The 19,622-nt window shown below is 53.9% G+C and overlaps 7 protein-coding genes across 7 annotated transcripts; 3 read left to right on the top strand and 4 right to left on the bottom strand.

Moving 5' to 3' along the window:
* Position 1: 1 nt before the first annotated feature.
* Z517_11108 (uncharacterized protein) lies at positions 2-4,265 on the bottom strand (the record flags this gene model as incomplete). Its single annotated transcript, XM_013424716.1, has 3 exons — positions 2-3,005; positions 3,067-3,910; positions 4,025-4,265. 3 exons carry the CDS (start codon positions 4,263-4,265, stop codon positions 2-4), a joined length of 4,089 nt encoding a protein of 1,362 aa, XP_013280170.1.
* Positions 4,266-4,646: 381 nt separating this feature from the next.
* Positions 4,647-7,710, top strand: Z517_11109 (uncharacterized protein; the record flags this gene model as incomplete). Its single annotated transcript, XM_013424717.1, has 5 exons — positions 4,647-4,913; positions 4,972-5,471; positions 5,529-6,602; positions 6,656-7,040; positions 7,087-7,710. The coding sequence occupies 5 exons, from the start codon at positions 4,647-4,649 to the stop codon at positions 7,708-7,710; spliced, it is 2,850 nt and encodes a 949-aa protein (XP_013280171.1).
* Positions 7,711-8,109: 399 nt separating this feature from the next.
* Positions 8,110-8,709, bottom strand: Z517_11110 (uncharacterized protein; the record flags this gene model as incomplete). The annotated part of the gene is made up of 1 exon (XM_013424718.1): positions 8,110-8,709. The coding sequence occupies one exon, from the start codon at positions 8,707-8,709 to the stop codon at positions 8,110-8,112; it is 600 nt and encodes a 199-aa protein (XP_013280172.1).
* A 742-nt stretch (positions 8,710-9,451) lies between these two features.
* Positions 9,452-10,061, top strand: Z517_11111 (uncharacterized protein; the record flags this gene model as incomplete). Its single annotated transcript, XM_013424719.1, has 2 exons — positions 9,452-9,644; positions 9,748-10,061. The coding sequence occupies 2 exons, from the start codon at positions 9,452-9,454 to the stop codon at positions 10,059-10,061; spliced, it is 507 nt and encodes a 168-aa protein (XP_013280173.1).
* A 286-nt stretch (positions 10,062-10,347) lies between these two features.
* On the bottom strand, positions 10,348-12,479 carry Z517_11112 (uncharacterized protein; the record flags this gene model as incomplete). Its single annotated transcript, XM_013424720.1, has 7 exons — positions 10,348-10,810; positions 10,900-11,276; positions 11,381-11,575; positions 11,677-11,925; positions 11,991-12,153; positions 12,210-12,262; positions 12,327-12,479. The coding sequence occupies 7 exons, from the start codon at positions 12,477-12,479 to the stop codon at positions 10,348-10,350; spliced, it is 1,653 nt and encodes a 550-aa protein (XP_013280174.1).
* Positions 12,480-13,207: 728 nt separating this feature from the next.
* On the bottom strand, positions 13,208-15,136 carry Z517_11113 (uncharacterized protein; the record flags this gene model as incomplete). The annotated part of the gene is made up of 2 exons (XM_013424721.1): positions 13,208-14,417; positions 14,472-15,136. 2 exons carry the CDS (start codon positions 15,134-15,136, stop codon positions 13,208-13,210), a joined length of 1,875 nt encoding a protein of 624 aa, XP_013280175.1.
* Positions 15,137-15,680: 544 nt separating this feature from the next.
* On the top strand, positions 15,681-18,575 carry Z517_11114 (uncharacterized protein; the record flags this gene model as incomplete). The annotated part of the gene is made up of 9 exons (XM_013424722.1): positions 15,681-15,795; positions 15,856-16,475; positions 16,531-16,549; positions 16,606-16,800; positions 16,852-17,141; positions 17,195-17,401; positions 17,462-17,961; positions 18,010-18,361; positions 18,468-18,575. 9 exons carry the CDS (start codon positions 15,681-15,683, stop codon positions 18,573-18,575), a joined length of 2,406 nt encoding a protein of 801 aa, XP_013280176.1.
* Between the last annotated feature and the right edge of the window lie 1,047 nt (positions 18,576-19,622).

Genomic DNA, 19,622 nt, shown 5'->3' on the forward strand with positions numbered 1-19,622 from the left:
GCTAAGCGAGGGGCTCATTTCTCTTTCCTCTCTCCAAATTCGTCATGTCTCTCAACATGTCCCGCCCTGCCTCCGAATTGGGCCTGTACGACTCTGCCACCTGAGGCACCTCAACGAGGAAGGCTTTCAAGCAAGCTGCCGCCGAGGCGGCCGCATATTTCTCAAACCTGTCGTTCCGGTGGCCATCGGCATAATCGCAGGCCCCTTTGATCACGACCATAGGTACGAGTTGCCGGAATCCGATGTCGTGGGTGTTGAAGGCGCTGACCTTGAATTTGTCGGCAATCTCGTCGCGATGGCGCCCTGATGATAGCCCGTGATTCCCAAATGCCAATACACCCAGATGAACACGCGGAATGTGGTCGGCACCCTCGCCATCGCCCTCATCGCCGTCACCACTCTCCCCTGGTAGCTTCGTCAGTTCCTGAAGCGCTGTGTCGCAGCCCACATCCTCACACGACTCGTTTCTCGCATCATCGCATATCAAGCTCTCGCCAGCGCCGCAGATGAGGCAGAAGCGAGGTGAACGATGTTTGTGCCGGTACAAAGGCGAATACAGCCTGTCGAACTGACTGCCAGGGTATGTGTATTCCATGTCCACAGCTTGTAAATTTCGCAGATGACCATCCATTTCAGCCTCCAGAAGCTGTCGATTGTAAGTTCGATCAAGATTTGAAATGGCCGCCCGAATATCCATAGCCCGCTGGTACCTCTCGTCGATTCTACCACCCAGGTCAATGATACGTTCAAGACTATTCCAGATGAAATCAATTTCCACCATCTGGCTGCAGATGAAAACGTCGCCGAGGGAATGAAAGCGCCCTTCGGTAGAAGGGAACGCGCTGCAGACTCCTACAAGGAACGCGAATTCGACGGCCGGAAAGCTTCTCAAAAGCAATGACGGTTGATCAGGGGTTTCGGGGTTTCCCAGCAACTGCAGGACAACTTTGTGCCCGCTAATGGTGCCGGTTGCGTATGTACTATCGTCCTCAGCTTCGGCACCGTACATTCCCCAATGTTCATCGAACATCGACCTCACAGCCTCAAATTCAATGATGGAGGCACAGACGATCGCTTTGGTAATTTCTTTGTTGGTCATTGGCTTAATGGAGCGACTCGAAGGGCCCAGTTGGTTTGAATCTAACATCAAGCCCGTCACCCCTTTTGTGAGCATGTCGGGCTTGATATCAACCAATTGGAGTAGAAGTGCCTTGGTGAATGCGCCAGCAGCTGTAGAAGCATAATTCTTCCAAATCGATTGTTTGTGAGAGTCAGCATAATCGCCAATCCCACGAATGACCAGAAGAGGCTGGGTGGCGAGGGTCGTGTAGAGGTCCTGCCCATTTGCATCGATGGCAAACGATATGCGATCTGACTCGAAAAAAGGTTGTCCACGAGGGTCTACAACGGGGCGTTTCGTGAACGCAATCCGGGCATGGTGAATACCTGGGGGAGTGCGACCAGGGAGCCTATCTCGTGAGATCAACTGTTGGTTCGGGTCGCAAAAGTTGCAATTCGGATGATTTCCTACATGCTGGTACTCTCTACGGAAAGCAAGGTCTCGCTCGTGTCCAGGATAGACGGCAAACGCTCTCAAGGCGGGTTCCGTATGTTCAAAGCTTGACATGACGCTCTTGACGTCGATATCCCGAAGAGATTTTGTGCCCGAGGCAATGTGGATCCGACGTGGACCAGTCCTCAGGACTAGCTCGGCAAGCCTCAGCGATGTCAAGTCCGGGCTCCTTGTATCGACGACCACGTCTCCAAGGAAAACGTGGTGTAAAGGATTAGCGCTGCAAACTCCAACCGACAAGAAGAGCTCAATCTTGGGAAAGCCCCAGAGCAGATCCACAATCAAAGGACCCCGGGCCGTCTGAGGATCATGATAGGCAACCACGACCTCCCAGCGACCAATTGTGCCCAGCACGTAGTTGGCTGGATCGCATCGATGTCTGGGGAAATTATGGTGCTTTGTATCTAACAAGGCGGTTGCAACGCGGAAATCGAGCGAGTCGGAGCATATCCAAGCTATCGTATAGTCTCTCCGACGAGGACCTTGTTTCTTTGCTCGGAAAATCTCCCTGTGTTTCCGCCCGCCAATACCCGTCGTTATGCGAACTTCCGTGTAGCGACCATCAGAGGAATCCGGTGGTAGTCGAGGAGATGATAAAGGTGAGCTTCCATGACTGGAGACTGAAAAGGCGGGATTACCGTAGCTGTTAACGAACTCCCATTCCGAAGAGAGCATGATGCCGTCGTGGTATGTTGGATCGTCGGCATAACGTTCAACCTCAACGTCCACCGGACCTTCATGATCTTTGGGATCTATCTTGTCGTCTGAATGCTCCAGTCCCTGGCCCATTGACACTGATGAGGATTGGGCCGATCCTAGGTCTTCTGACCATGGCAGCGCCATCAAGGCAATGAATTGGAGATGGGCCATGATATGGCGTAGAAGCCGTGCCTCTTCTGAGTGTTTGTGTCTGTATGTATCATCGTCGTCGTCTTCTTCCTCCTCCTCCTCTTCCCCCTCCACCTCCTCATCCGTGGCGGCACTCTTCGGTATTCGAACCGCTTTCAATCGCAACGTCAAAGCGTCTTCCACTTTTGTACGCTTGGCAGGTGATTGCGGCAGCGACGGCAAACTCTCTGGTTGCTTTCTCTTGTCCAAAATCGAGCTTTTGTCTGGTCCCGGGCAGATGGGACATTCAAGGAAGATCGGGTCGAGCGGCGTCCGGCACATGCTACGGACAAGGAGGTCTCCGAGTTCGTTTCCGACCAAGGTCTTTGCGTGAGACTGCGTCAAGTGGTTCCTGTAGCTTTCTGGGGTTCTGAAGTAGACACGCTCATGGTCATGTTTCGGCGCCAAACAGGCATATTGGATCTCACCGTGGGTGTTGCGCATGTGAAGGAGCCAATCGGCACTCCTCGAATAGAGCTTGAGAGGGGTGGCGCACTCTTCGAACAGACAGACATACGGCTGAATGTCATTCTTTACATGTTGCCTATGGAACATCATCAGCGTTGTGTCTGGGAAGTGAACCCTGTCTCAGGCAGTGAGCTAACCTCCACTTCTTTGAGTCGCTCCTATATTCTGTCGGTAGTGGACGGCGACAGTATGGGCAGGGAAAGGACGGCAAGGCAGGGTTGATGGAAGGGGCCTTTGGTGGTGATGGCCAAGTGACCTGTCCATCCTTGAATGTCTTCCCGCTGGAGATTGAAGCTGTTCCACCCTCGGATCTCTCGAATGAGGCACTGGTGTAGTCTGTCGCCTGCGTACTCGGCATAGACTTGGATGGTGCTTGGGATGGCAATTCGGCTCGTGAATGGAATGCATCTTTGTGAGAAGGGGCAACTGGAGGCTGATCATCCGCTGTTTCATCTTCGATTGCTGTACTTGCCGAATGTTGGTCAGTGGAGGGGCGTGTCTTGTCTTGGGCAAGTTTGAAGGCATGTTCTCGCGCATATTCGAACTGGTTGCGTCGCTTCACGTTGGCCAACAATAGACGCGTTCGTATGAATTGCGGCACTTCAGGATACTCGCGTTGGAATCGTTCGCTGATATACCACTCCATATGCTTTCTGAAGTCCTCTGAGCCTGGGTAGACGAATCTGCTCGCTCGCTCACGCCAGTCGAATCTGCGAGAGCTGCGGATGGCCAAGGCCAGCTGGTGGAGGCGGAACAACACATTCTCAACTTCTTGATCAGGTCGCGACTGAGACATCGTTGTTGACTTGTCGTCATCGTCTCGATCGCTGACCTGAGGCGAGGAAACCTCTTCCATCTCTACCTCATCTTCATCGTCAGACCCCGACGACGACAGCGCTTCCCCAAGAGCCTGGCGATTTGACTGCGACTGCTCCTCTGATACGCTTTGTATGAATGCCGGATCCTGGTACGCTTCGATTGCTGGTCCCCGAGCACTATTAGCATCTCCATCCATCGTTTATCCCAGGGTGTCTGATATCGCAAAGCTCTACATTGCATATGGGATCGGAAACAAAAGAAGATGAGGCTGCATACTTTGACGAAGGTTCAACTGCAACAGATCTAACAAATCCATCACCGCTGCTTTCATATTCTCATTGCCTTGTAGGCGGGCATCGGCAGATGCAGACCGCGGCGCAAAGGCCCCGATAGATTCGACCCATAGCCTGAAACTTGCACGTTGGTTCAGTGCCCATTTGTTGTTAAAGATGTCGGGTAGTCGAAGGCATTGTTCGAAAAGGGTCTCACAGTCTTTGGAAGCTTGAAATATCGACATTCTATCAGTCTCCAAGGTCGATGCTCCAGCCGCCGTATTGACCTGGTTTGAAGATGACAAGGACACTTCTCAACCAAGGATCAGGGAGGAGACTGTTGAGGCTCTCCCATGGTGATGGCCAGCTGGCTAGGCCTAGGAGCTATTGCGTTAGTATCTCAAGGCATTCGCTTATAACCCATGCAACCAGCCCCTCGTCTTACCCCTCCACCATCCATCATGGCTTCACGTGGAGAGGCGGGTGTGCCTCGCACTGACTATGTCCTCGCTCAGGCTGCAGCCTCACCAAGCAAAAACGCGAACTTCCTGTGACTTGCAAGTTGCCATCCTGCTCATAGTCACTTCTGGCTTGACTCTACCGAAGACGACATCTACCAACATAACATGTCAGTCTCGCCCCGAGTTCTAATAGATCTAGCGCTCGCTGTCCTTCCCAAATTCGTCGCTGCTGCCCGGGTACAAGGCTCACTCTGCAAAGAAAAGTCCAAACTACGGACATTCTACGGATATCTCACGGCTAATCTGGTGGCAATCCACGAGATACTTGGCGGGTTGGAGGAACGCCATGACTCGGTCTTGGGACAACTCGCCGGCCACGGGCTATCTCAGGCGGTGGAAAAGTTGTTGCTACGTCTCGAGCGTATGGCGAGGGTGAGCGACGAGCACCAAAAACTTCAAGAGTCACGCACCTAAGAATGCTTGAATATAGACTACAGGCACAGTTGACACTGCGCATCCATTTCCAAAGCTCCAAACCCTGAGGGCTGTGTCTGCAACTACGTCGAGTGACAGCTGTGGCCTGCGTCGAATGTCGGCAGCCGTACTGAAGGACCATCGGGCTAAACTTCTGCGCCATGTCGACAACAGCCTTGCCAGCCTTGGTCGTATCGTCATGCGACAAGGCGAATTACCCACGGCAGCATCATGGCAGGACGGAGCCCAGCCGTCTGTAGCGACGGAGCACGGTCCAGCTAGCGACCAGGGGACAGAGGAGCAGGTTCCTGACCTCACTTATGAAATTCAAGCCCTCCACAGGGCCATGGCTACGCGCTGGCCATGCTCTTGTTGGACGCGACACGGCGCTTTGCTTCGCCTGACATCCTTTTACACGGAGAGAGAAATCAGTGCCTGTCGGGCGTTCCACATGAAGTTATTGTTCTCTCGCAACAGCCTTGACTCATGGAAACAGGCCCAAATCCGGTTGGAGAGGTAGGTCGACTACCAACTCAATCACCAGTCACGTTGAAGTTAACATTCTTGAGTTAGACGTCCGACACAAGTCCAATTTGCCTTGGCTGTGACAAACCCTGCCGAGAATGCAGATCATCCCTTGACAGGCACTGTGCATACTGGGTCTGAGTCTGGATTGAGCACGGATTGGGAGGCAGATGAAGCCAGTTATCGAGATATTCCAGTCCAGCCCGGCTCACTGTGCCGGCTCATGCTTGCCTGTCAACGAGACACTCAAATGTTATACTTGCTGGCACGGAGACAACGAACTGAAGTCCATCTCCGCGGCAGTTTGAGGAGACTGGTCGACTTTAGCGTGGACCGACTAATACCTCTTTCCTCAATTCTGAATACGACCGGTAGTAATGCTTTCTTGGATCTGAGACAGAATATCAAGGAGCGGCTGATGTTAGCAAACATACTCGCGACAGCCGTCTTGCATCTTTGCGCCTCGCCGTGGGCACAGCGACAGTGGGTCAAGGAGAGACTGTGTTTGGCGTTGTCGGGGCGGGAGAATTCACCCACCGATTGCGTGGTCCAGCTTTACCTCAAATCAGATCTCGATGAGCACACGGGAGAGGGTGATTACTATGATGTCCAGCATCCTTGCCCTGTTCTTGTGGATCTTGGGGTCCTTCTCGTCGAGCTCGAGTTGGGCAAACCCATTCAAGATTTGGCGCAGCTCATGGCTCCAGGGAATCAAGTTTCGGAAATCGCGCTTGACCGCAACCCCTGCATTTCGTTGCTGGAAAGGGTTCTTCGATCTGATCTCCTTTCGAGAACATTTGTGCCCTACCAACAGGCAATCTGGGCATGCTATGACTGTAGGTCTGCGGGCGGTGACCCGACTGAGATTCAGCACTGGATCAAAGACAAGATATGCAGGCCTCTGAGCCAGCTTCTTTCGGCATCATTTCAAATTCGCATCACTGCCGATGGCATACAGGCCGCTCACAACGAAATTCTGGGTTTGGGAGACTCTGTGCAGAGAAATGACCCTCCAGCTCAAAGCGGCGTTTGGGGTGCCAATGATCGGTTGGTGTCGGTATTGTGTCAACCGGGGCAGTTTCTAGACTGCGAACGCAGCCTGATGGCGGACGACGCTTCCAAGTAAGTCATGTGTGGCCCCAAAAAGAATGTCAAACCGTTGTTAACCTGAACAGATGGGCTGGCGCCGACGACTGGTTTGAAACCCTCCAGCGCAAGACACACTCCCACTTCGTAGGGCTGGGTGTGACCCGCCGACGAGACAAGCCGATCAAGATTGCCATCCTCGACACGGGCATCGATGCTGAACGGCACCCCCGGACAAAAGCCGTCATGGCTACTAACCCTCAGCTCCGCGGGTCATCGAATCGCATCAAAGGACTGCGCTCATGGGCAAACGACAAGGTCTATGGGGAAGACGTGAAGTCAATGAAGGATGAACATGGACACGGCACGCACGCGGCTGGGCTGATTTTGCAAGTGACTCCATTTGCGGACATATACGTGGCACAAGTGACAAACGGTGTGTTTTTCGAGGCGGACCCGTTCGCTATTGCACAGGTTTGTTTTTCCCCCTTAAGTGTGTTGGATATGCTAAACTGTACAGGCGATTAAATATGCGGTCGAGGACTGGGGGGTCGACATCATTAGTATGTCCTTTGGATTTGATGACGGGATCGACGACATGGCTGAGGCTATCGACCTGGCCAACGCCAAGGGAGTGATCATGGTGGCGGCGGCTTCCAACGGCGGCAAGATCAAGAGCGAAGGAGATAGTTATCCTGCGTCCAGTGTCAAGGTCATCTCGATTCGGTCGGCGAACGGCAGTGGACGGGCATCGGAGTTCAACCCGGACAAACCAGACCCGAAGACGTACTCGACCTACTTCAACGTGGTGGGTGAGTATGTGCTCTCGGCCTGGCCTACGCATCTGGAGCCCAGCGGCGAGAAACGGGCCAGTGGGACGTCGGTGTCAACACCGATTGCGGCAGGTGTGGTGGCCCTGATGCTGGACTATATCTGGGTTAGGTTGTGTGACGTCGAGAAGACGGCGTTGTTCGACAGTATCCGACGCACGCCCAATGCCACGGCTGTGCGGATGGCACTGAGCTTCATGACAGGGAAGAAGGACAAAACGCAGGGTCTCTATTTCCTCAAGCCGTGGCTACTGATGTCTGACCAAGCGAGTGCTAGATGGAAACTTTTCGAGGAGCATTTCAAGATAGCGTGACTTTGTGTTGTAGAATAGGATTGAACATGGTATACGTGATCAATTCCCTGGTCGTCGTAGCCCTGGATCAGTGACAATTAGTCCAGGTACGTACATTGGTTATCCATAATCGCTCAGTCGTGAATAGCTACTGTTAGCTAGCAAGCGAAAGGTCCACTTTGCACTCCGTACATGACATACAAACTGTTCGAGTGGACCGTCCAGCCTCGCCATGCAAATACGTTGTAGAAAAACTAATCAATTTGTTGGAATTCGTCCGTCGGAGGGGGAACCATACATAGTCTCCCCGTCAATTCCTCCGCTGACCATCCAAGCCCATCAAGGACGAACTTCAGGGACCTTGAGATCTTCTCTCCTTTTCTGACAATCTGCGAGGCCTTTTTTTCGTTTTGGTGGTCACTACAGGGCCGACAAATCTGGCAGGCCCCTCGGCCCAATTTCGACGCGCTTCTTCAATTCGGCCTCGTCGGCGACGCCACCCTCGATCTTGCGGATGAGTTCCTCCGGGTCGAAGTCGGTCCCGATGGGGTTCTCGGCGAAATATTTGCTGTTCATGAACTCGTTGGCCGCGTCGACCGTGTCGAAGTTGTCGACCTGCGTCTCGAGCATGTTCCCGTCGGGGTCTTTGTAGTAGATGGACGTGGTGGGGCCGTGGTTGACGCTCCATACCGGCTTGATCCCCCTGGCCAGGCGCTGTCGGTACGCGAGGAGCAATGCCGATAGAGTCGGGAACGTGAATGCGATGTGTTCCAGCCCGCACGTCGTGGGTGCCTTGGGCGCCGTGTCCGGGATCCCGATCAGTGCGATCCGGTGGTGTTCCTCGTCGTACGTGATAAAGGAGATGAAGTCGTTGCCGTACGTGATAGTCCCGCCGAGGAAGGTCGTGTAGAAGTCCCTCATGCCGGAGAAGTTGTTTGTGCGCAGCACCACATGCGCGAGCGTTGAGGGCGAGAGAACCTTGGTCCCTTTGTCGGAGAAGTTGGTCGAGATGGAGCCCATGTTGAGTTGAGTGATTCACTTGGTTCGCTTGGTCACTTTCTGGAAGGGGTCTGTTTCTTCTACTTCTTCTTTTTTTTTCTTATGGAGAGGGAATTCTTGTGTATGTTGGTGGTGGTGGTGGCCGTGGTGGTGAAAAAAGAGGGGGTGGTTGATATACGAACGGTTCTAATCCCTATTTGCGCGGTCAAAACGTCTGTCACGGTAAGCACCAAGACCGAGACTCACCTGTCTGGTGTCACACAAGTCACGACAGTTTCTCCGCCTCTGCATAATTTCTTAGGCGGCGGCATCATCATCATCGTCATCCCACCTCATCGCGTCTCGTCACCCGGCCCGAACGAAGCTTGGGGGGTCGAGGTTTGATGCAGGAAGAGGCGGGGACGAGGAGAAATTCTCGGCCAACTCAGTCCGAACGAATTCGTCCGTCATTCCGAGGAACAAGCGACCAAGTTGGCAACCCCGAGCAACCAAGCATGCCGCTTCATACATGTACATGGCTAATGAGTAGACTAGGACACCTAAACCCGGTACATGTGAATGACTAATATCCGTGGAAGAGTGGAAGAGGGATCGGGTGTGAAAAAAAGTATCGATATCACATCACATCACACCTTCATCTACTGTACATTTACATCTATCTACCTGTATCGACATCAACGTACCTGGGTACACACTTTTCACCCTAACTGTATATCCCATACATACATACATACATACATACCCATCTACCTAAGATAGTGCAATGTCGTATGTCACAAAAGAAACCGTCTGGCCCTCGGCCCTCGCTTTAGATGACAAGGTCAAGGCCCTCGTCACCCTCTTTTACGAACTGGCCGACAACACGGGCCCCGAGGCCGGCCCACGCATGGCCAACGAGGTGTTTACGTCGACGGGGAAATTCGTGGCCAGCCACGCCGCGTTTAGTGGGAGAGAAGGTACAATACCTAACAACCCTTGACCATGACCTAAAATACCCAGCCATCTAGGTGTATATACACACCTGTACATGTGGGTGTACTTACCAAGTGTGAATGACAGAAATCACCCGCTGCAGAGACAACGCCTGGGGCGACATCACGGCACGCAACCACCGCATCACCCACGTCTTCGTCAACGACAAGCAGGGCCGCGACCTGGTCCTGCTGGGCGTCGCCAAGATGGACTTTGCGACCGGAAAGGTCGTCGAGACCGACTTCGGTGCCCATGTCGTCCTGGAGGACGTGGATGGGGAGCCGCGGGTGGCGCTGATGCAGGTCTATGCGGTGAGTTTTTTTTCCCCTTTCGCTCCTCGAATAAATTTCTCAAGAGGGCCGGACAGGCCCAGACGGAGGTCGGGGATCTTGGCTAATTGAGGATCTACATAGAGCGTTGCGAGGACTTTGAAATGAAAAGCGAGGCTAGCTTCCTAAGGCTGAGGGAGAGCAAAGCATAGCATGGCAGAGCATACTTGCCTAATCGGAAAAAATGATGGACATCCATCATGTATGACTGAGTGGTAACTCGTCTCAAATACCAATATCATACCAATGCCAGTACCAACCGCAACCGAATCAAGAGCAAGACCTGGAACTAAAGCCATAGCCCATGGCTGAAACTGCCGCTGACATACCTCTCTCTCCCTCTCTCTCTCTCTCTCTCTCATTTCTTCTCATTCGGTTTCCACGCCCCAAACACCATCCCCTCGGGCACCTTCTTCCACTGGCCCGTCACGGGATTCAGCAGCTCCTCGGCCTCCTTGACCGCCTGTCGAATGATGGCCGTCCGCTCGGGGCTCCTGGGCACGATATCGATCGGGTAAGGGCGCGGATTCACCGTGATGCCCCCAACCAGGTCGTTGATGTCCGGCGTGATCGGGTTCCCTGCACTGTCGAGCGCCTTGCGGAGGTGGAACCCCCACAGGATCCGCGACATGCCTAGGTACAGCGAGCGCTCGGCGATGTGCACGCCCTGGCACAAGCGGCGGCCGGCGCCGAAGTTGAAGTTGTCGCGCTTGAGGGGCTCGCCGTTGGCGGATTCGTACAGCGTCGTCGTGTCCCCCACGTATCGGTCTGGGTTGAATTGTCGGGGTTCCGGTGAGCGCTTCGGGTCCATGTGGATGCCCCTAGATGACGAAGAGTTTACTCGTTAGTATAAAAGCGGAGTGAAAAAGAGAGGACAAGAAGCAAAGGTCCTTTATTAGGGGTTTCATACCAAACGTTATTGATGACGGTCGTGCCCTTGGGGATCTTCCACCCGTTGTACTCGTCGTCCTTGGTCACGCAGTGCGGCACCCCCATGATCACCGTGGGCATCCAGCGCAGCGTCTCCTTGACGCAGCACCGGATGTAGGGCAAATTGGGGTAGTCGTCGACGGTAGGTAGCCGATCTGGGCCGACGACCCGGTCGATCTCTTCCTGGGCTTTCTTCTGCACGTCTTGAAAGACCATCATGGCTTGGACGAATCCGTACATGGTCGAGGATGTCGTGTCGGAGCCTCCCTCGAGGAGGGATCCCACGATGTACCCGACTGCCTCGTCGGAGAGGTTCTCGCTTTTTTGCGCCAGGAGGAGGTCGTTGCAGATACATGGCTGTGTTTGGCTCCAAGTTAGCTTTCTAATAGCCTACCCAGGTATAAATCGCAATACAGTTGTCACAGATGTATTGTGGGAGCTTCTACTGCGACAGAACTCACCAAGCCAGTTCCGTCTTTGAGATGTTGCTTGGCTTTCAGCCAGTGTTCGGTGTACAGTTCCCGCCCGACCTGGTGGACGTGCTTCCCTTTGCGGATGCTGGGGAGCATAAAGTTGGGCAGTCTCTGGAGAATCGGGTAGAGGTCGGCCAGTTGGGAGGATGCGCTCTCCGAGACTTCGCTCCATCCGTTGAAAACCTACGCCACCGGCACGGTACAGGGTTAGCAGCGATGAATAAACCATATAGAGAGAGAGAGAGAGAGAGAGAAATTGCTAGGGGTCCATAGGAGGAACATACGTCGAAAAGCTGGTTCAGCCTCTTGTCCCGGAAATCGGGACAGCGATACCCAAAGATCATCTGCGTCGATAGCGAGTAGGCGAACCTCCGGAGATGTTGGAACAGGTCATCTGCCCCGGGCGAGTCCAAGAGGCCTTTCAGGAGCACCTTGTTCTCCAGGTCCTGGTAGGGAATGTACTTTGCGGCGACCTTGATGTTGAGGATGTTGTGGATCAGGCGGTGGATGGTTCGCCATCTCTCGCCGTATTTCTTGGACGAAGAGCCCGCTTTAGCATACTGTTCCAACGACAGACTCCCTAGGAAGTTTCACTCACCATGACCACGAGTCGATGGCCTCCGCTGGCCACGTCTTGACTGACGTACATGTCGGGCCGGTCAGAGTAAATCCCGCCACGTTTGTCCAGGAGTTCTTTGATGGCCACGTCGGATGACAGGACAACAGTCGGCTTGGTCCCCAGCATCAGCGAGTAGACGGGTCTTTTCTCAATGTCAATAGCCGAACATATATGACAGGTCGGGGATGCATTCCATACCCATATTCTTCAGCCCATTTCTGGAACTGCAGATATGCCTTCTCCGAAGGAATCTGCCCCGACACATTTAGTATTCGCCATGCATCCGTATGTGATGAAGATGTGTTGCCGACATACCTGGTGAAGGTTCCCAAGAATGGGCAGAGTAGGCGGTCCTGGTGGGAGGTCCTTGGGTCTCTTGCCCACCTGGGACAGTTTCCACAGGATAAAGACCAGTCCCAGCACGATGGGGACGCCGATGTATTTTGCAAGAACGTTGGGTGATTCCATGGTCACTGGCTGCTAAGAACTTGAGCTTGAGGAGGACTTGGCCAAAAGAATCTCAAACCTCGAAGCAGTTGAAAAGTCGTCCCGGCAAATGGTGGTTTGGCACAGGTGAAAAAGGTACAATGGAGGAAGGATCACTTATAGCATTCATCGGCACGCACCCGGCCATGCCTCCCATGCCTCCTGTAAGGGATTGGGAGGGTATACCTGGTAGTCTCTCGTACCAATCAGGCCTGGCAGATTGGATACTCCTATGCCCCTAGTCCCTAGTATGCTTGTTCTTTTACCTCCCCTGGGGTTGTGGAGGTGGATCCTGGGGAGTATGGATCTGCGTCGAGGACGGACATTTCAGGTTGTTTCGGGCACGTCGACCGTCACTCCGACTATTCGTGGCCGGGCGTACGGTGCCGACGGCGGTGATATACCTAGCACTAGACCGCGTGGTTCCATGTCGGTGAGACCAAAGAGGAGCTAGAACCAATCGTGACTCTCTAGTAGATGGGAGGGGCAGATGAGGGCAGATCATGGTGTCTTTTGAGTTCTCCGGCTACTAAACACCGAGAGGGGGGGTGCTTAATATGTCATTGCGCTGGTGTAATCGAGGCCTGGACAGGTGGTAGGCGGGTGTATTGCCAGAATGGTCGCATACGAGCCGTAGAGTATGAAGTGTATCTCGATATGTTCGAGCTGGTGAATTGGGGAAACACATTGTATAGATAGATCCCTCTACTCTACATCTGAAAAGCGCCCATCTTCTCCAACTTGAAATCATTGACCTGGGTAGTCAGCTCGTTGGTCGCCGTGAATGCAGCTTTGGGTGCCGTGCCAACAGCTTCTGGCTCTTGTGCTCTCCGAGAATGAACCTTGCCCGTAACGATCTGCAGCACCTTCGTTGCCTCATCTGCGCTGCCTATCTTGTCCCCTCTCCATGCGACGTGCTGGTCCGGTCGGATCAACACGAGACGCTTCTCATATAGTCTCTTGGCCAAGTCCTCGCCGTCAAGAGACACTCGCTTCAAGGGCACCGATAGAGCTTGGGCTGCCTCTTCTAGAAAATCTTCGCCACAGGGTTCGCTCGAAAAGCTGAGCAGCGTCCAATCTCGGCCAAACTTGTCGAATATCGGGGTGCCGTCAGAGAGGAAGACGTGTGGTGGCCGACCACCTGGCCAGGTCGTCGGGATATACTTGGACGGTACCCATTCCGGCTCGGCTTCTCCGCTCTCGTCGTGGATGATGACGGGTGATTTGTAGCGGTAACCCAGTTCAATGCCAAAGTCCTGGTTCTCGCCATCGTGCGCTTGGTAGTGCTCGTGAATCTTGCTCCGCAGTTGACGCCCGGCCTCTGTGTCCTCGTCCACGACGCGAGGATCGTAGCCCGCCAGGATTTCTCGGAGATTTTCGTGGACCTGGAAATGAACGCCAGATCGCTCGACATTGCGAAGGGCCACGGGTCTTCGCTCCACCTCGTAGGACTGGAGCAGGTCGTGTCCCCCGGATTTGTTGATGACGGCTGCAAGTTTCCAGCCCAGGTCGAAAGCGTCAGCAATGCCCATATTCATCCCATAGCCTCCAGTGGGGATATTCTGGTGTGCTGCATCACCGGCGAGGTGGATACGATAGTTGGGGCTGCTCCAGCGCCGTGTCACGGCGATGTTGGGTCGCCAGATGGAGCGGACCAGAATCTCGTCGATTTCAATCGGATACGCGCCATAGATTCCACCCAGAACTCGATACACAGCCTCTCGCGACTCGATCTTTTCCGGTTCGGCATCCAGGGGTAAGAACAGATGGGTGGTCCAGGTGTCGACTTCATCTTGGGCGATGATGGCACCACCAAAGCCGCCGTGCTCGGCCAGGAGAAAGATGTGCCAGAATTGACCTTGCTTGTGTATCCGAGTCAGGTCGCGAGACTTGAAGTGGACGAGAAGGACGCACGTTGGGCTGCAAAGAGTTCAGTAAACAGGAGATTAGGTGGTTTCCCATAGAAAAACTTACACTGGGCCGCCGTCCAAGGGAAGCTCAAGCGACTTTCGCACTCTGCTGTTTGCACCATCACAGCCAGCGACATAATCCGAGACAAATTGGTAAGAAACCCCCGAATCCACGGCCGTGACGATGGTTTTGACATGGTCAGATTCCTCCTGGACCGATTCGACTTTATGGCCAAACCGCAGATCGATCAAAGGATCCTTGTCGCAAATGGCCTTCAGCCACTTCTCAAAGATTGCCTGCGACAGCCGCTGCCAGGGTTCCAAGGGCTTAGTGCCGTCGTTATTCTCTTGAATCTGCTTTCGGAACCTGTCGACACTCGGGAGATCCCAGCCGGTGATGGCCTCCTTCGCAGAAAGACCCGACGATACCAAGACTGGCTGGTCGATGTGTGCTGGCACTCCCTGCCGTCGCAGGTCGTCGGCGAGCCCCAACTTGCGAAACAGCTCCATGGAACGGGCATTGGTCAAATCCATCTTAGGCCAACGGGTCGTCGTCTGATTCCTCTCAAAGAGCACGGATCTGGTGCCATAATGTGATAGGACTTTGGCCAGAATCAACCCGACAGGACCACCGCCCGCTATAAGCACGGTGCCTTTGGGTAAGACATGACACTCCTGAGCTGGCCCGTCGCCGTGATGGCTATGGTTTGTCTGTCCGTTACTGATCATCTTCTTAGAACCAAGTATACCTAGTGTCTGACTACTGGTTACGATGGAGGTACTTGAATCTCTAAAAAAAAACGTCTCCCTTCCTCGCTCGCTCTACCAACATTTTCGGATCCACGGCCACAGCCATCGATGGCTCGGTTCTCCTGTCATGCGTCAAGTTCTTCCAGATCCACCCCTCCACCTACTCTTGGTGTAGTTCGACGCCTCGCTAACGTTATACCCATTTTGTTCGGCGAATTCGGACGGCAACTTTTGGCTGGCCAGAGACGACAAGAGGTGGAGTCGCGAATTCCTCGGCAGGCTGGCAAGCTGACCACTGGGAAGGCGATTGAGGCCCTGAGGCTCAGGGTCTATTCGATCATAATGGTTGATATCACATGCCGTGAGTGGCAAATCATCTCATTGTCCCCGCCAATCCACCTTTTCCCCGCCTCCATGCTCGTCTCCTACAACAGCTCCAACCTTGAAAATCGCCGCTTTGGCCGGTGTCTGGAGTAATTGACTTGAACTCAGGATGTACCAGTCTGTCCAGATGGCGTCCATCATGTCCACTGAGCCACTGCCGCTCTCTTCTCCCGCTCCTCGACCGCAACGGAATGACAATGTGAGGCCGAAACGTGTTGTGGCCTGTAATTATTGCAGAGCCAAGAAGATTCGGTGTATGTCCCTCCCCTTCTCCGCTACGGGCTGAGAGTCACATGCTTATAACCCGCTTCAAGGCAATGGGGACGGTGGTGGCCCCTGTACAAACTGTCTCGATCGCGGCCAGCATTGTACCTCGACAACACCTCGTCGATGGCGATCCAGGGACAGAGGCAGGGACAACAAAGATCTAGTGGAGAGGCTGGAGCAGCTGGAGGCGCTTCTCAAGCAACAGGCTTATGCTGTAGGTCGTCAGCCCGTCTGCTACCCCTTTGTCGCCAGAGTCGCCTCTAATCTAGCTCAGCCTACCTCTACTACAAATCACATCCCGGCGCGGACTTCCCCAGCTGCTTTAAACAGTGACTCGTCTAAACTTACAGGGAGAGGTGACCGAGATCCCTTAATCTCGGTGCTCCCTGCACCCTCGTCCTCTTCGCTGACGACTGACGGGGTCGAGACTCAAAGCTCGTCATGCTTTCCGTTGACTCAGCCGTACAAGACGCCCAACCCTCCGGCAAGTTTGAATTCGATAGCCTTGATACCCCCCAAACCTCCCGCCTTTGCAGACAACACCTCAACGCTAGAGTGGAGTTCAGGGTACCAGCCGACCCCTTCCGACAGCGCCGACCCCGCGACCCTTGCAGAGAACAGCCCTGAACAGATCCGAGAGAGGAGCAGTATCTCGTCGAGTGAGACGGTAGGTTGTTTTCTGAAAACTTTGTACTCGATCGGCTGACAGAGACTTTCCAAAGTCGAACTGGGAATATCATGGTATGTCCCAACTCCTCACAGACCTCTTGCGCAGGTGCTCAGTAGTTTCATCATAGGCCCCAGATCATTCTTGTCTATTTGTTCGAGACCCGGAATGCAATGGGTCGCCAGCAAGACAGGCAGCTCGATTTTCGACGACACAGCCAGGACATTTACGACCTACATCACCCGCCGGCTTAAAATCGAGAAGAACCTGTCCAAGGAACGAAAGCCCGAGCCAGAACAAGAGATTGCCTGGAGGTATACTCGAGGTAACGTCGCCGAGATGATCTGTAGTCTCACCAGGTTTGACACTTTTCTAGCATTCTTTGACGAGGCCCTCGAATCTTCTCTCGGCATCGTGCACCGCCCATGGTTTGAGGCGCAACTTAGGGCACATTTCGACGGAGCCGTGACAGATACCGATCCCACCTGGTATGCGCTCCGCAACGCAGTCTACGCTTCGGGATGTCGAATCGAGCTCTCCAAAACCAGCACCTTCCAAGAGGCCAACCAGTCGGCGTGGGGTTATTTTGAAAATGCGCTGTCGGTGCAGACCGAAATGTTGTATTTCCGAACGTCGATTGTCGGTGTGCAAGCTCTGACGCTGATGGTAAGGACGGCGATCGGAGAGCAATGTATCACGAGCTGACGAACGCACACCAGGCCTACTTTACCCAAAATATCGCCTGTCCGTGTCTTGAATACGTGCTCTGCGGTATCGCGGTACGACTTGGGATCGCCAAAGGACTGCATCGACAAGCTGTCGCCTCGTGGAATCTGACCGAATATGAAAATTCGCTGAGGAGTTGTTTGTTCTGGGCCATATATTGCTTGGAGAAGCAAATTGTGTGTCAATCCGGACGCCATTCGGTAGGTCGAACCCTGAGCAAAGGGTGGCAGAGTGAAACGGTGATGCTGACCTTGTCTGAGCTGATCGACGACGACGACGTCAGCTGTCAAGTACCGACATCCGCCCCTCCCGACAGCTCTGTCAACATCGAGTACTGCAATACATTGATCCGGCTGGCGCGACTTTCGTCTGTGGTCTCTAAACGACTGTCGACGGTTCAGGCCTTTCAGCAGGGCGGCGTGGCGTTGGTGAGATCCGTCGCGGAGCTGGACGAGCAGCTCAACATGTTGAAGCGCACCATCGACCCGGTCATATGTCGGCCCAGTTCTCCCAGTCCGAGCCAGCTACCACCGGGAATGACGATGCAGCAGGTCATGTATCTCCGTGGCGCTCTCCAGAGCATCACTCTCGATATTCACACCGCTTTGACCTATCCCTGGAGTCGGAGTATCTGTGGTATGACACCTGATGCTGCGTTGCGGGACCAGCTCGAGACATCAACCCAGATTGTGGCCGAGACGTGTCGCCAGGCGATCCTGGCGACCGAACACATACGATTTGATGCAAGCACGCCTGTTCCGTGAGTATCTCGCCGGTTTTTCACTACGACACTCACTGACACATCTAGATTGAGCTTTTTTGGACCCATGTATGCGTTGATCAATCTTTTCATCTACATCCTGCAAAACCCCAACCGATACGGTATCCAGTCGGATCTCGCGCTGATGGAGGTCGGTGCGGGATACTTTGCACGGGTGAAATTCGCGACGGCGTCTGAAATCTCCATCAGCTTTGCACGCGAGATCGCCACGCTCGCCCGCGAAGCCACGGAAAGAGCACACAGGCTACACCCAAGCAGTACCGTCAGTGGTGGCTACGACCAGGACTTGACCTATCTGCCGCAAAAGCTGTCGGAGAACGAGGCTGTGCCGGGCCAATATCTGGCTGTTGAAGACCAGCCGTTGAATGATCAGACTATGGTAAGTATTCCTTCTCTCATGTCCGCGCGCATGTGTAGGGGTTTAGTTAGGGTTGTCATCTCGGCGACTGCTTAGATGTTTACTGATGCGTCCTGATCTGTCTTAGGACGATATGGGCACACTGTTCGACCTCGAGCTGGAAAACTGGAGCACTTTCCTGTCGACAGACTTTCATGGTGCCGTGGCAGGTTCTTCCATTGGACCTCGTTATTAGCAATGTGGAATGTCGACAAAACGACCCCTCTCCTTGACCGCAGTAGTACCACCTGCTGTACCGAGTACTCCCTCGAGCACAGGTTGCCGACGACCCGAGGCACCCACCCGGCACATTGACGCCGAGCCCGAACGAAAGCACTCGGTATACAAACACTCTTGCCTTTGGTACAGCCCCTCTCACGATGGGGTTCCACTCAACCAGCCTGTATTTGTAAACGAACAGCAAGCAGATCAGTCGAGCCGCCAAGGTACAGGTGCAACCCCGGCTGGGGCCGCCCCGCAAATAGAAGAGAGGGTATTAGCTGTGACATACAAGAATGTCGGTATGCCTAGGCGCCTCCCTAGGCGAGGGATGGAGCCCACCAGACGCCGCGGGGTGGTATTTGCTGCCAACTTAGTCGTGGCGGTCGATGCGATGTGATGCCCTCTCCATTGCTGACTCTAGGCATTGGCGTGATGGTGTTTCCAGGTCCGGTCAACTTGACGCTCACCTTGGTCATGTCGAAGTCGGATCTATGCGTCTGTCTGTCTTGGGATGATTCCAGATTGACACTTCAACCTAGCCACCTAGGAAGATGGCCACTCGGACAAGGCCATCGTTGATAGTGTCTTCCCACTGTTGTATCAGTATCTTTTCCTCCCGGTAATGTTGGGAGGTGCAGAGACACTTGGTTCGTTTCGCTTGGTTGAACTGGACGACCACGAACAAGGTTCAAAGAGAGGACTGGGGGCTAGCGTCTGTGGAAACATGAGTGTCATTTCATGAAGACGTCGCTGCTGGTCGACCGGCCTTGCCCACGTTAAGCAGCATCTGTCTTTGTTGTGTCGTTACCCCTGCCCATGCTGTAACTGGGGGCTCGTCTGATCGAGTCAGAGACATAACCCAAATGCCATGTCGTTTTCTCGGCCCTGCAAGCTAGGGCTTGTCGTAGATGGGGAATAATGAAGTTGGTGGGTGGTTAGTCAGTAGTCAAGATTCACTTCACTTACAGGTAAAATCCTGACGGGTAACGATGCCCGACCCCGAAGAACAAGTCCACGACTT

Source organism: Fonsecaea pedrosoi, assembly GCF_000835455.1.
Source record: "Fonsecaea pedrosoi CBS 271.37 unplaced genomic scaffold supercont1.7, whole genome shotgun sequence".
NCBI lineage: Eukaryota > Fungi > Ascomycota > Eurotiomycetes > Chaetothyriales > Herpotrichiellaceae > Fonsecaea > Fonsecaea pedrosoi.